A 15,491-nucleotide genomic window follows, 5' to 3' on the forward strand; every position below is an offset into this window, starting at 1 on the left:
AAAACAAATCGTGGTAATGTCAGTATAGAACGTTCATTGTTGATGAGCCCACTTCCGTGATTCTCCATTCAGTAAGTTCAAGTTCGATATAGCCCTTTATCACAAGCATGTCTCAAAGGACTTGAGAGAATGAGCCTAACTAGATCTAACTAATCAACAGTCAACCATAGAACAGAATGATGTAAGACAAACGCAAGGAAGCAGAACAAAGCACAAGACACACAGTAGCAGGTTTTAGTAAGACATAACAGCCTACCTCTTCTAACCTACCCAGCACTACCAGCTTTAGACCCTTGAAGCATACAAAGAAAAACTTCCAAGATTATCAGGAAAAAAATGAAAGAAGCCTTGGGCAGGCCGAGTCAAAGAGGAATCCCCCACCGGGACGGCTGCCAAGCTAGTTTTAAAAAAAAAAGAAAAGCTACTGAATGGAGCCGGAGGAGCTTTGTTCCGGAGTGCAATTTGACAACAAGCTTTAGAAAAGAGGTGAAAACAGCAACACAGCTGGCCCGCGTGTGTGTATATTGGTTTGTATCATATCTCAATGAAATCTCCACATAGCACACATTAGTTTCAGGATTGGTTATAAGGTCTGATACTGCTTATTGCAGGTTTAAGCTAAAATGTAAATTTTTCCAAGCTGCTATAGCCAGTCAGTCTGAGTGTGGTGCCCCCTGTAGGTGACATGATGACACTGCTGATGAAAAAGGACACATTGACAGAGGAGGAGACCCAGTTCTACGTAGCTGAGACGGTCCTGGCCATCGACTCCATCCACCAGATGGGCTTCATCCACAGAGACATCAAGCCTGACAACATCCTGCTTGACTCCAAGGTTAGAAAAGTTATGCAAACACGTGCACGCACGCACACACGCACGCACGCACACACACAGAAAAATGAGACCATTGTGGTCAAAATTGGGTTATTATGTGTTGCTCGCTATGTTTTTATCCTATGCATCCTGCGTACGATTTGACTTGAAATGTGCAGGATTCACTTACAGCACAAAAGAGGGACCTCAACCAAAACAGGAAGAGGACTGCGTGATTCTACTTGTTTGTACGGAAATAAATACACAGACAAGTCCAGATGCTGTACAGTCCCATGGCACCTAGCTAGTTGTGCAGCATCAACTGTTGCTATATTTACCACAGTCCTGGAATAATCAGGGTAACCACATCATTTGCCAATGTATTGTCAATGGGAATAGATCCACTCTACTATATTGCTACACTCCTTTAGGTTAGCTGTCATCATAACATAATAGTCTGCTTGCCAAAAAGTTTTGTTAGTATTGCCCAAACGTAATAAATTCCACATCTTTTAGGCAAAACTGCTTTGCTATCTCAAACTAGTTGTAAGCGTCACACAATGGGGCTTACTCATAAAACTTACCGGCAGGTTTAGCCTGACGTTAGGGGCAGATACCATCACTCCGTCTCTAATGGCACTGGGTCCGTTGATTTCTGTAACTGTTTTCTAGTCTAAGTAGTATTTTTACTAGCAACAAGCTAAACACTTCAGCGCATATAATTTGCGTCACCCGCTGGCAGCGGGCTTCTACTCTGAGTCGGTAAGTTCCTTAGCAACCCTCACCGCTCCCACACGTTTTTGGAGATGTTCCAAGTTTTTACCTTTTTTTTAATAATCAGTTCTTTTGGGAGGCAAAGGATCAGCGTTGTTGTCGCGCCTCCTGTCAGTACCTTTCTGCAGGAAAGCTAATGATCCTAAAACAATCAAACAATTAAATGACTCTTCTCTATTTCATATACCAATGGTGTTATTCTAAGTTCACTCTGATGAATAGTTTTATCTACAGTATAAAATGTGGAAATCAAAGATATGCGATCAATTTAGCAAACGTGGAGGTGTAGGTGCTCAGATGAGAGAGACAGAGACAGTTGACAGAGAGGGAGAAGGTATGCCGGGGGGAGACCTACCCTACCGCCGCCAGCGGGTGACGCAAATTATATGCGCTGAAGTTTTTAGCTTGATGCTAGCAAAAATACTGCTTACACTAGAAAACGGTTACATAAATCAATAAATATATGTAGGTAAAAACGGACCGACTTTGAAAATCCTGCATTAAATGTAGACTGTGACAGAGATGGTTATGTGAAACCCCATTCATTTTCCTTACGGAGAAATTGCTATGGAACCGGAATTCCATATTTGGGCTTGTGGGCATCGACTTACGAGGTCTATTAGCGTTAACGTTTTCCCCGAACTCAGACCCCTTTTGATCATTTGCATATTGTGAAAGCGATTCATAAAAGGACACCACTGCACAAAAAGTACCAACTGCTCTAGTCAGATGGTATATTTTAGAAATATACCAGTTAAGCCAATGTGGCACTTTCCGCAAACATTTCCTTTTGTCTGCACCAACTTGCTGAAATTTGTTTCCGCCGCAAGTATACCGTGGCCTTGAGAAACAAACTATGTCATTGGCTTGTGTGTGTGTTTTCAGGGTCACGTGAAGCTGTCAGACTTTGGGCTCTGCACAGGGCTAAAAAAGGCCCACAGGACGGAGTTCTACAGGAACCTCAACCACAGCATGTCCAGCGACTTCAGTGAGTGCAGCAGTACGGCCTTTCCGGCCTAAATAAGGAGACACTATAATACTGTTGTGGTTAAAGCAAACACAAAGCATTTACTGTTGAGCTAGAGCTTTGTACCTAGACATTGTGTACTTGACATTGCCTGCATGTGATGAGTGGATGCATATCTCTGGACATATTTCTGTATGTTTGCTAATTCCAGCTGTAAATATGTACCGATAATGAGAACAGACATAAATGCATATACATCCCTGCACATCGTCACATTTCCTATATGGTTCCTCCATCTGGAGGTTTTGAAAAGGTGAAGAGCTAGTTATGTATCCATCCATATCTGCAAATTCTCTCCATGCTATTTATATTTGGAAATTGAATATTTGATAAGGTGAACACATCTGCACACTTTATGTCTATATGTAGTCTTCTATAGGCTTGTTAATATGAATATTTACATTTGCATTTGCACATATGTATATCAGCTGTAAACTCACCGGTTTTCTTCACATTCCCATATTATTTCTCATCTTATATAATGCATATATCTTGAATTTTTGGGGAATTTTTAATGTATTTCATACTGCAAAGATTTCATATTTTTAGTATATTTTCATATTGTACATAATCATTTCTCCATATGTTCAGTTTTGCACACCATCATATTGCTTTAGTTCATTTTTTTAAATACTTTTCATTTATACATTTATGCTTAATGTGTTCCAATGTTGAAATTGGTGGTGATTATGCTTACACATTCCCCATTATTTATATTCTGTTTTTCTTTGCTGCAGCCCATGCAGTTGTTCCCCATGGGGATCACTGAAGTTTCATCTAATATCTATATCTAGCGACTTTTCTCACCTAGCCTCCCAGAACATGAACTCAAAGAGGAAAGCTGAGACGTGGAAGAGGAACAGGAGACAGTTGGTGAGTTGATCTGTGGAACCAAGTGGCATTAAAACAGTATGGGTTTTTGAAGGCAGATACAGATATGTTTAGATTGAAGCTGCAGATAGCTGATATTTTGTGCCGATATTCAATATCTTTCAATTTGCCTACGTTCATGACAAAAGGTATTTGGTGTTTATCCCAGAATTTTATTCATGTCAGGGTGGAAAAGCTTCAGAAACGGCATTTAGACTATGGGATACTAAAAGCCAGAGCAATGAAATTCTTCAAAAGGTCATTCATCAAAGGTTTCACAGACTGTTGAGTAAAATCCTCCCACACCTCTGGTCAGGCATCTGATGTAAAATAATAATAAAACATTGACTAGTTATGGTCAGGGAGGAAGCTCCATCATATCAGAGGTGGACCACACTGACAGATCCAGTGTTTAACAAAAGGACAATATCTGAACCTTAGTCCCAACTACATTACCGTCCTGTCTGGTAGTGGCCATCTTTGTGTTGTTTGTGGAGAAGAATGGACATCTTTGGCTGTGATAGTTTATTCTTTTTCTCTGCATTTTGTCAAAAAGCGCAGCAGTTTTTTTAAATTAAGTTTCAAATGATTAACTATTCATTAAAAAATGCTTGTTAGGACTTTCATCCTTGCTGACTAATTTGGGAGAATATTGGCTCATTCATAATGTAACCACATTCTGAGTTATGGCTATATTTAATATTACCAGTATCTCTTGTGGGCTAGCAAGTTGGAAGCCAAAGTGTAGTCCATTATAGCTGCTATCTGAATAATTATTTTCCAATGAAGATAATGAATTGAATCGCAATCCACTAGGGATATAATAACTGAATTCATAGAATTCTAGTTATTTGCCCTTCAATCAGTCTTTTCCTTTCTTTTTCTAACATTTAGTGGTTTCTAAACTTCCTTTTCTATCCCAAATCTGTCCAACATGTTCTCCTTTGAGCCTCGTTTCAGAACAACTCTGCAACACTCACATTCACATGCATTGCTACAATAAGAATAGAACAACTTGGTAGAAATCGTCTTGGCCATATGCAGTCAGGAAGGGAGGCCAAGACAGGGCCACATCTGGAATGCACATGGTTTTGTTAGAGCAGAAACACAGAATAGTTGAAAAGTCACTGGATGAATGGCACTCTGAATGAAATCATTGGTCAATTCAAATGTATTTATATTTAGATTAGAGATTGATGTCACACAAGTATGTAAGTAAGTAAAACTTTATTTATATAGCGACTTTTTAAAACACAGTTTGAAAAGCATTTCACAAAGAGAGAATAAAAAGAAAGAAAAGACATGAAAGAAATAAAAGAAACCATGGTAACAAAACAACTTTAAGAAGAGACAAACCCTTAAAAGGTCCCATATTGTGTAAAGCAGGATTTCCCTTGCCTCTTTGATTATAAAGGAGTTGGATGTGTTGAATTGGAGGATTTTGGTTCAAGGTTGAAGATGGCTGAAGATGTGCCAGTCAAAACACGGACATGAGGGTTATCTCTGGCCAGTTTATTCCCAGGATGGACAGGAGTGTGGTCTAAACAGATAAACAACAAACATTATCATCACATAGGTAATCTATCAAGCTATATAAACTATTACCTAAAGGTGGACTGTAGTGTATTTGCTCTAACAATAATAAATTCTCTGTATCCAGACCTACAGCAAAGTGGTTATAATTATACTATATTGCAAGAACCAAAAGAATTAAGGAATGGTATCTATTTCACAATTACAATAACAAGATAAATAAATAATGTACTCAAACAGCATCACTGCCTCTCTCTCTCCATGATGTGACCAGTTACTAAAGGGATTGTGATATTCTATCAGAAGTTATGCTAAAGGTAACACAGTTACACATCAACAAATTCACACAGCAACCTGATACATTTCACAGTGGCAGCAGCTAAGGGTAAGCCAATGCTACGGGTTTAGCCAGTTTCCATGAAGCAACGATGACACATTACAACATACTGTATATATCCACTTAAAAGGCTAATTGGTTACTCACCCTTTGTCACACACGCACACTCTTAGGCCCTGTCCACACGTATACGGATATTTTTGAAAACATAGTATTTTCTCTGCGTTTTGGCCTCCCGTCCACATGAAAATGGCATTTTAGGTCACTGAAAACGGAGCTTTTGGAAAACGCCTCCCAGGGTGGAGATTTTTCAAAACTCCGCTGCTGACATCATAACCTCAACTTTCGCATGGCAATTGCTATTTTATTTGTATTGAGCGTGTGTCAGGAACCTACCTTACATGTAGTCAGTACTCTTAGGTTTAATTACGTGTTTATAAGTCAACCTTGCTGTATTTCTCTTACTTTACTCTTCTGCTTGAAATCCGCGATCCGCCTCGCTTTTGAAAAAAAGTGGCAGAAACGAAGCGCAGCGCTCAGTTTGTTGCCAGGCAACCAAAGTAGCACTGAGTTGTCCTGTTGTGAGAAGTGAGCGTGGATCTTATCCGCTCAAGTTGAACTATTTTCCACTCTTTGCGCGATCAGCTGCGGGGCGAAAATCTGCGATCCGCCGTGCAGCCGTCGGTTAGTGCAGAATCCGCGCCCTGCCATAGGAAATAATGGCATTTGAGCGGAAACCGCTCCGCAACGTTATCCTGACTTGAACATCTGCAGATCGTGCGTGGCCATCAGAACTGAGGTGGACCTTCACCTTGCAGACCGGCCAAAGAACCCGAGGGAGATGGTGGTCGACAATCATGACCACAGTGCCAAGTGCAAGGTCTCCTGTACCTGTTTGCCACTTCTGCCGGGACTGCAGGGTCGGTAGGTACCTCTTGATGAAATGGCCCCAGAACTGATCAGCAAGCACCTGACTATGCCTCCATCTCCGTCGGCTTAATCTCTTGGATTCAGGGTAGACGACCTGAGGTAACAACGCATCAGGCTGCCCCATCAGGAGATAGTTTGGGGTGACTGTGTCCGGATCCGTGATATCCGACGAAACATAGCCCAGGGCTTACTGTTCAGAATCCCCTCCACTTCGGTCAGTACGGTTCTGAGAACCTCTTCAGTGAGGGTTTGACCACCAATCGTAGCCTGCAGAGCAGCTTTAATAGAACGCACCTCACGCTCTCCCATACTCCACCAAAGTGCGGTGCGTTCGGGAGGTTATAGCAGAACCTTATCTTCTGCTTGGCAAGCAGAGCAGAGTAGGGATCATAGCTGTGAAGCTCTCCTAAAGCTCCCTGTCTCCTCCACGGAAGTTTGTCCCCTGGTCGGATAGGATTTCATAGGGAGTGCCGTGGCATGCGACAAAGCGTCTGAGACTCATCAGGAATGAATCACTATCTATTGAGCAGAGGAGGTGAGTGTGAATACAGCGTGTCAGTGCTCCGTCCCCGTTTTACTGAAAAGGGGCCAAAACAGTCTACCCCCGTGGAGTAGAAAGCAGGCTTCAGGAGACGCAGCTGGGCTGGGGGAAGATCGGCCATCTTAGGCACCTTCAGGCCCTCCACTTCTGGCACTCTGGTCAGTGGTGCTGGTGGCGACGGACTGCTTCTCGGCCCCTGAGAATCCATGAATTAACCCTGTGTGGGTGTCAAACTCTGGGAACAGCATGATGAGGCGACTACCGGAGGAGATGGACTTGCCGGAATTTAGGGCATCATACTCCTGTGGGAAACTCTCCCTTTGTGCTCTTTGCAGAATAGTGTCTTCAGCTCACTGGTAATCAGCTGCACTGAGCTGGGTAGCCTCCCCATTTAGGGACCTACAAGTAGCATCCACCAGATCCTTGAAGGTGGAGTACTGGCTGACATCTATGGCGTAGGGGCCAACAGTAGTAAACCCACAGAACCTAGACTTCCGTAGTTCTGCTGGGTCCTCTAGGGTCACTGCTGTAGGGGTTACCTGCCATAACTCAGGGCTCTGGTAAAGGAACTCTGCCTCTTGAGTCCATCTATTAGGCTGAGCCAGCTCCAATAGGATCTTCCCCCAAGTTATGTCATCCACCGGGTTGCTAGACATTTCAACACATCTCCAGCAGTGGCCATGGGTGAGCTCATGGATTTCAGCAATCCAAGTTCCTACAAATACTTTGTATCTGCAGGACTCGGACTGCAGCCATGTGAGGACAGTGGTGGAGTCTGTCCATAACACTGTGTTCTTGATCTCCACAGTGAGTAGAAAGGCTACCTGAACTTGCCCTTGCTCATCCTCGGTGCGGAGGTATGCCATGGACCCATAGACCGCCTCCGAGCATAGCAAAAGATGTGCAGGTGTTTGCTCACTTTAGCTCCATCCAGGTCAGATGTCACATAGCATCGAGGTAAGTGGAGTTGAGGTAAGTGTTGGAGCTTGCCTTCCCATGTCTTCCATGCTTGTAGGAGCTCAGAAGGTAGTAGGCGGTCATCCCACTCTCTCTCCTTAGCTCAGAGGCGTTGCACAAGCACCTTAGCCCTGGTGGTAAATGGGAGTATGTATCTGAGAGGATCAAACTGGCTTGCGAGTACACGGTAAATATTATGCATAGTCACTTCTGCATAAGGAGATGGGCGGTGTTTGTAGTGCAGGTTATCTGGAGCGCAATGCCAAGTTAGCCAAGTGCATGCTCTTGAGGATCGGCTTGAGACTCGGATATCCACAGCTCCGTACTTTCGAATCTTGCCTCCTTTGGCAGATGGCTGACCACGGAAGAATCATTGCTCGCTCACTGCCTAATTTCGAAGCCACCGGATGCCAACAACTCTCTTAACTGGTCCACCAGGGTCCGCGCCTCCTCTGGTGTAGTGGTGCTTAGCAGGCAATTATCGACATAGAATCTCCTTTCCACTGCATGTCGAGCTCCATCCCTTGGCTTGCTGTGGCTGAACACATGCCTCTGGAGGGCAAATGTGGCACAACAGGTCATTAATATTAATGAGCCTTAAAGGCACAGCAACAGAAACAGCCTGAACGTGTAAAAATGGATTGAGTGTTTTTGGTACATGACACCACACAAACAGCTTTTAATGGACCTCAAGACATAAAATAAAACACTGGAAAGTGTAGAATATGGGACCTTTAAATGCTATCTTAAAATAACACAATCATATGAAGTAGAACACATGCAACATCAAACATTTACAAACCCCATTATGATAAAGAGGCCAAACCAAATCATGTATACACACAAATCATAACCAAATAAAAAGGCCAGCCTATAAAATTGGGTTTTTAGGAGCTGCTTAAAAGAGTCAATAGACTCAGCTGATCTAATCGGTTGGGCGAGACGAAAAAAACCCAAACTGCAAAGGCACAGTCTCCTGTAAGACACAGTCTCTGTTTATAGAAGACAGCTTACAAGAAGCTGTAAAACTAGAGGTTGCTATTTTCTAGAAAGAATTCACTCAGTGGCTAGTTTATTAGGCCATGTTGTGTTTTTTCTGAGACTCTGCATACCACTCTTGTATTGTACTGTTCTTTAGCTGTTTTGTGGCCAATTCTTAACTTTGTCCTTCAGCCTCCCTCATCAATGGGCTGTTTATGCCCACAGGACTGCTGCTTACTGGCTGTTGTTTTTACACCATTCTCAGTAAACCCAATACATTGATATTCATTTTACATGTGGCCAATTTAATCCAAAAGAGTTGCAAAAAAAATAGTGTTTCCCCTATAGTTTTATTCTTGTCAGGGTGGAAGAGCCTCTGAAACAGCATTTAGACCGTGGGACACAAACTCTCCACTGAAAGGATGATGATGACGATGATGATGATGATGATAATGATGATGATGAAATGTCTCATTAGAATCAGTTCAGTTTTGATTAATTCCACACTATTCTACAAATATTTTTCACTGCTTGGGTATTTGCCTTTCATAATGTTACATCATGAGTTGACATCGCTAACTAGCAAGAAAAGTTGTAGAGGACCGATAAGCTTTGAATGGCTGGAATCAACTTCTGATACATTTTGAACTCTTGTTCATGAGACACAATCGGTAGGGAAACAAGGAAGCACAGAAATCTGATTGTAGGAAATGAATGTACTTTAGATGAGTTGTGATCGTGTTGCTTGCAGTGTGAACGCACAGTTGGTGTATAAGAATAAAGCATAGTAATGTTGAGGATATACCATTGCTAAAGCTTAGTGGAGCCTATGGGATTGTATTATGTGTAACTCTTCTTCTTCCTCTAAGGCCTTCTCCACAGTGGGAACTCCTGACTACATCGCCCCAGAAGTCTTCATGCAGACGGGCTATAACAAACTCTGTGATTGGTGGAGCCTGGGGGTCATTATGTATGAGATGTTGATTGGTATGCCTTCTCTACAGTATGCAACAACTGTCACTTATCACCAACATACTTCTTCATGTTTTACAAGTGATGGTCACAAATTTGATAATGAACTCCAAGGTTACTAATCGGATAATTTTTTTGTGGTAACGAGTAACTTAACGCGTTAGTTTTTCAATTTATGTAATCATTATTAGTTACTTTCTCAAACTACATTTCGCTACTTTTATTTTTCTTTTAAATGGTTAAATGTTTAGTTAGTGCAAATAAAAAAAAATAAAGTATTGCCCTACATGATGTTATTAAAAGCAGATTCTTGGAGAACTTGGAAATATTCACATTACTTTGAACTGATGGAAGAAAAGGGCAAGAACATTATTGTTGAGTGTAAGTTTAGCTTTCACTATCATTCCTAAGATTTGAATTGAAAGCACTTGTGAGCACAGTCTGCCTTATTTTTTGAGACGAGACAGGATCAGTTAGTTTCATCTGTGATCTGACTAGTTTATGGTGAACCAGGTAAATGAAAGCTACCTTGATGTTTTCTTTAGATAACAGCAGATTGTTACTTAGTGATGATTTCTATACAATAACAGTGATGACATCAGCAGAAGATGCATTTTAAAGGCATGATTTTAAGTGGGTAACGTGAAAGTACTCTAACGAGTTACTTTTAAAAAAGACTAACTTAGTAAAGTAACTAGTTATTATTTAGGACAAGTAACGAAGTAAAGTAACTAGTTAGTTTCAAAAGTAACTTTCCCCAACACTGCAAATAAGTCATATTTTTTTGCAATGTGACACTCTTTGGTGTCATATTTGTTGAAAGTGCAACGTAGGCAGAGTTTTTGATTACTGAATGTGTTTGTCTCTTGATTCTTTGGTTGTGTGTCCGGTGATGTTTTCCAAGGTTACCCTCCATTCTGTTCCGAGACACCACAGGAGACTTATAAGAAGGTGATGAACTGGAAGGAGACACTGGTGTTTCCCCCAGAGGTTCCCATTTCTGAGAGAGCAAAACACCTCATCCTAAGGTCTGGAAACAACTCAACCACACATGCAATTACACAACTGAAAATATTAAAGCTTTGTTCAGACAGGCAGATCAAAGCAGATTTTTTTCTCACATAACCGACATCAGTCTTGATTTGTTTTTTCTACACTACCAGATTTAGCTTGTGTGTGTCTGTAGGGTAATGGTGTAAAACTCCTACTCAAAGGATGCTGACTAGCAGTTCTGGGAAGTGTGGAGCAGAGGAAAAAAAGGCAACAACAGTCCAAAAGTTCGGTTAGAAGCTCTGGGTTTTTGCTTTACTGTCATTCCAAAACTATGTTCACTGTACACAGGCTAGAGTTAGCCAAAAACACAAAAAAAGGTGACAGAGAACAAAGAACTTACAGACCGCATTTCCCCCAACCCACAGCCACTCACACCCCTGAAGAAATCAAAGCAGTGCTTAAATACCAACTGGTCAGTACCATTACCCCTTAGCAGCAGGGGTGCTACAAAAGTAGAAATGGCTATACCATTTTGACATACAAACCAGTCATTTGGTCCTTACATTTATACAAGGTGATACTACAATAAGCAATCTATATAACTGCAGGGCTGTCAGGAAAAGAAAACAAATATACACAAATCCAAAACCCATTGCCCCCCCTCTCATCCACACACTTGGCAGAGTCCAATTGAAAACACTGGCGTGTAGTTAGGCAGCATTCACGTGCGCGCGTGCGTGATTGTGCGATCCCTCACCAGGAAGTGGACCTCGGAGAAAACGATGATTAATGGTGGAAAATAAAACAAACTTGTACAAAGGAAAGTAACAGAGAATAAAGTATCTGCATTAATCAACTAAACTGGATCCTAGTTTAGCAGATGTATACATAACTTAAGAAATCACTAGAATATAACTAAGGATGGACTGTGAGTGTAGGGGGCTGTTCACCTGATTACTGAGGGAGTGCATGTAGCTCCCTCACAGTGTCTATGTGCTGTTACTTAGGTTTTGCTGTGAGGCTGACCACAGGACTGGGGCATCAGGAGTGGAGGAGATCAAGAGCAATCTGTTCTTCGAAGGAGTGGATTATGACCACATCCGGTAAAATCTATGTTCAGCGGTTCTAGCAGTGTGCTATTCTGGTAGAGAGTACAGTGTTTTTGGCCTGTACTCAGGGTATTCAAAGAAATTACCCAGTTTCCTTCTGTGGAAACTGGGTCATTGTAGCAGTAAATAGTAATAGGATACAGGAAAGTAAAATATACAATATAAATAAGATGTAGCAAAAGGGGACACCTGACAGTTCCACGTGTCAAACATTTTAACATATTGCCTATCAACATGGAAAGATTAAGAACATTAAGTGGAAATGTATGAATGAAAAGCATGAAAACAACAGTTACAGCATTATAAGGTTGTGTTCAAAATAACAGCAGCAAAACATACGAAGAATAAGAAAAACATGAATGACAATATGTACAATATGAAAATACAACAAAAAGAAAATGAAATATGAGCATTTATTAAAAATATTGAGATATGTGAAATATATACAGATATATCAGAAAATGGTAATATGAAGAAAAATACTAAACTAAACTAAAGCTCTGACTGACATTTTTATTGTTTTTTTTTAATGTTTTTTCCCCCCCATGTAGAGAGAGACCTGCAGCAATCCCCATAGAGATCAAAAGCATCGATGATACATCCAACTTCGATGAATTCCCCGAGTCAGACATCCTCGAACCAACCGGTGAGACAGAAACGAGTAACCCGTTCTCTCTTTTTTCCCTCTCTCCGTCTCTCTTATCCTTCATTCTTTCTTCTCCCGTCCTCCCCAGCTTCCGCAGCAGCCAGCAACCACCCCGAGGCTGACTACAAGAACAAGGACTGGGTCTTCGTCAACTACACATACAAGCGCTTCGAGGGTCTTACAGCCAGAGGAGCGATTCCTTCCTATATGAAGGAAGGCAAGAGATGAACTCTGACCACTTACCCTCCCTCACACTGTGTCCATTTTCTTTTGCACCAAAACAAATGTTCAAGAGCCAAATATTCTGGAGTGTTAAGCATTCTGCCATTTTTCAGGGTGTGTATTTATTCTCTGTCGATGAAACTCACTCTGAATGTGCAAAAAGTTTGGTATATGCCCACTTTTGCTCAGTGGAAATAATGTATGCACTCTGAATGCGTCCTCTCATCAGTTATCTTTAATGCCTCTACTCACTGCTATAACGTGTTGTACTTTAAAGAATGGAGAATTTTTCGGAGAGTCTGATTAAAATGACAAAAGGGTGACAAAGACTAAAATAAATTTGGCCAGCTTTATATGAGGACACTTGGTGGCTTCTTAATCTCAACCTTCAAACCTTCAGTCATTGCGGTCAACTGAAATGTTAAAAAAAAAAAAAAAAAAATCTGAAAAGACTAAGCTAACAATAATCACTACTAGGGTTAGACCAATATTGTATCCAAAAACATATCCACAGATAATGATTATGTTTTGGTAAAACTTTATTTGGATGGTCCAATATTGATACTCAACTGTCAGCTGTTTTTATTATTTTATATCAGATGTGTGACCAGAGAAATCATTCCAGTGTGGTGTTGGAGGATTTTACTCAACCGTCTGTAAAACCTGCAGTGAAACCTGCCTCACCCTGCCTTAAAGGAATGAAAATGAAAATTCAGTCGTTAACTACTGACCCTATGTCAGTCGAAGCTCCATTGAAGTTTGTACGAAAACCAAACACAGAGCGAGTTAGGCCCCATTGTTCTATCTCAGCCTTTAAATTACCAGGACCTTCTATTTACAGCTCCAAAAATGCAGATATTGTCCATCAACCCACCTAAAAGACTTTCATTAGTGTGGCTTTCAATGGAGAGTTTGTGTCCCATGATGGTCTAAATGCTGTTTCAGAGGCTTTTCCTCCCTGACAGAATACAGTTCTGGGGGAAACACCGAATACTTGAAATTTTGGCATGGGAAGGGTTCATTTTAAAGATATGGAATATCAGCAGCTTCAATCCAGAAATATCTATTGGCCTTCAAAAAACGATATTGGTCAAACCCTAATCACAACAATGCACAAGCGCCTCACCCCTTAAAATAAAAATCACCCTTCTCTTCTGCTCAATGGGCTGTATGTATAGAAATTACTCAACAGTCAATTTATTGAAAATGTCCAATCTTTTAGTCCGATCAGTCATTAAGACGTCTTTTTCTTCAAACCTTTTTAATTCCAATCTCATTGCTGATGGATCGCTGATCTGGTTCTGTATGTTATAGTTAAGGTGTCTGTGATGTGTGTATTAATACATTGCTGCTTATTTATTGCTGTGCCTTATCCAAAGAACTATAGGAACTGTATTTTATGACATTTAATCAGTATGCTGGATGGAAAACTCTTCCCTTTTCTCTCACAGCTTTGGTGCTTGAAAAATGTAGCATCATATGTTTTTACAGTGTTATTTTTCTTTTGTTTTCTTTATAGTATCCTCTGTCTTAAAGAACCACTGTTTTTTCAGATTCACGTGAATCTTGTATACATTTTGTCAGTTCATTTCAGTTAATTTTACATTTTCTAATCTAGAAATTCAGGGTGATGGCACTTCTTGCACTTGTTGAGATCTTTAGATGCGACATACATGAAGTATATATTGATCTCTTTATTACAAGTATTTCCCTTTTTGTATGACTCAACTGTTCAGCATAAACTCCAGCTAATAAGGTCAAAGACCATTTCTACCTTGAGATGCACATCAGTTGTAAGTCAAAATCTGTAGTGATGTTTGGTTGAATGATAGATGACTGAATGACGTTGGACCTTGTGATCCAGATATTACTTTGTCTTGTACTTTTCTGGTCTGTTTTTCTTTTCTGGTTTTTTTTTCTACTTTACATTCTATGCTTTCATTTTTGATGGAAGTAATTTAGAGTTTGCATGTTTAGGTTTTCCCATTGTTGGTTCACCATACTTTATTGTCTTGCTGGAGAACTGTGGTATGTATGTTACATTTATATTTGTGCATTTGCTTAATATTGAAAACTAAGGTACAAATGAGATATAGAAGTTACTATGGTTTAAAGATGTCTTTTTTCAATCAGTACTAAAACCTTTATCAGTGCTCTGCAGAAAAGAAAGAATTTCATGGCAGACATTACTCAATGTTTATAGTACTGTTTTCAACTGTTATATTGTATGTGTGGGTTTTGAATGCCGTGGATTTCAGTGCGTCCACCTCTGTCAGCAATAAGATGGCATATATCAAAAGAACTTTAAATTAAGAACATGCAATAAAGCTTTTATACTGAATGTTTGTATGTATGACCTCTGTTGCCATTATGAACCAGTACAGGCATATTGACCAGCCCCATTGAGCCTGTCTGAGGTTATAATCCATTTATCCAAAAGAGGGCATCAAAACCACTAGTCTGGAGCCTTCGACCCTGAGCAGGGTAATTAAAAAAAATGTCTGCTTTTATTCATTCTTAATCACTGCTACAGGAAAAAGCTGAAAAGATGTATGTGTGTCCTTTAAATTGGTCGACAATACACAATGGGGAATGTTATTGTCATTTTGCCCATGTGGAGCTTAATATTCATTTATTCATTCAGTGGTCCTCATTCATCAAAGGAGTGTACATTGCAATCTATTAGCTAATGTTCATTCTCTCGCTGATATTTATCAATTTCAGTTTGATCTCACCTGTGAGATCATTCTGACCTGAGAGCGTGTACAACTGAAGGTGAACACAA

At 40.6% G+C, this 15,491-nt stretch overlaps 1 protein-coding gene across 5 annotated transcripts in view; it reads left to right on the forward strand.

Annotated features, from left to right (window-relative positions):
- Positions 1-15,047, forward strand: part of stk38b (serine/threonine kinase 38b) — a 41,043-nt gene extending 25,996 nt beyond the window's left edge. Inside the window, exons 7-15 of one of the 5 annotated variants that reach the window (XR_013504910.1) lie at positions 681-835; positions 2,474-2,576; positions 3,427-3,488; positions 9,634-9,751; positions 10,641-10,764; positions 11,737-11,832; positions 12,390-12,484; positions 12,573-14,856; positions 14,910-15,047. Coding sequence is in view for 2 of the 5 variants with exons in the window: in XM_071910863.2 (XP_071766964.1) it covers positions 681-835; positions 2,474-2,576; positions 3,427-3,488; positions 9,634-9,751; positions 10,641-10,764; positions 11,737-11,832; positions 12,390-12,484; positions 12,573-12,712 (893 nt within the window). In the remaining 3 variants the exon portion in view is untranslated. Of the gene's footprint in view, positions 1-680; positions 836-2,473; positions 2,577-3,426; positions 3,489-9,633; positions 9,752-10,640; positions 10,765-11,704; positions 11,833-12,389; positions 12,485-12,572 lie in introns of all 5 variants that reach the window. The other 4 variants (XR_013504909.1, XR_013504911.1, XM_071910863.2 and 1 more) reach the window with 4 other exon arrangements.
- Positions 15,048-15,491: the final 444 nt, after the last annotated feature.

The sequence above is a fragment of the Centroberyx gerrardi genome, chromosome 5, assembly GCF_048128805.1.
Source record: "Centroberyx gerrardi isolate f3 chromosome 5, fCenGer3.hap1.cur.20231027, whole genome shotgun sequence".
Lineage (NCBI taxonomy): Eukaryota > Metazoa > Chordata > Actinopteri > Beryciformes > Berycidae > Centroberyx > Centroberyx gerrardi.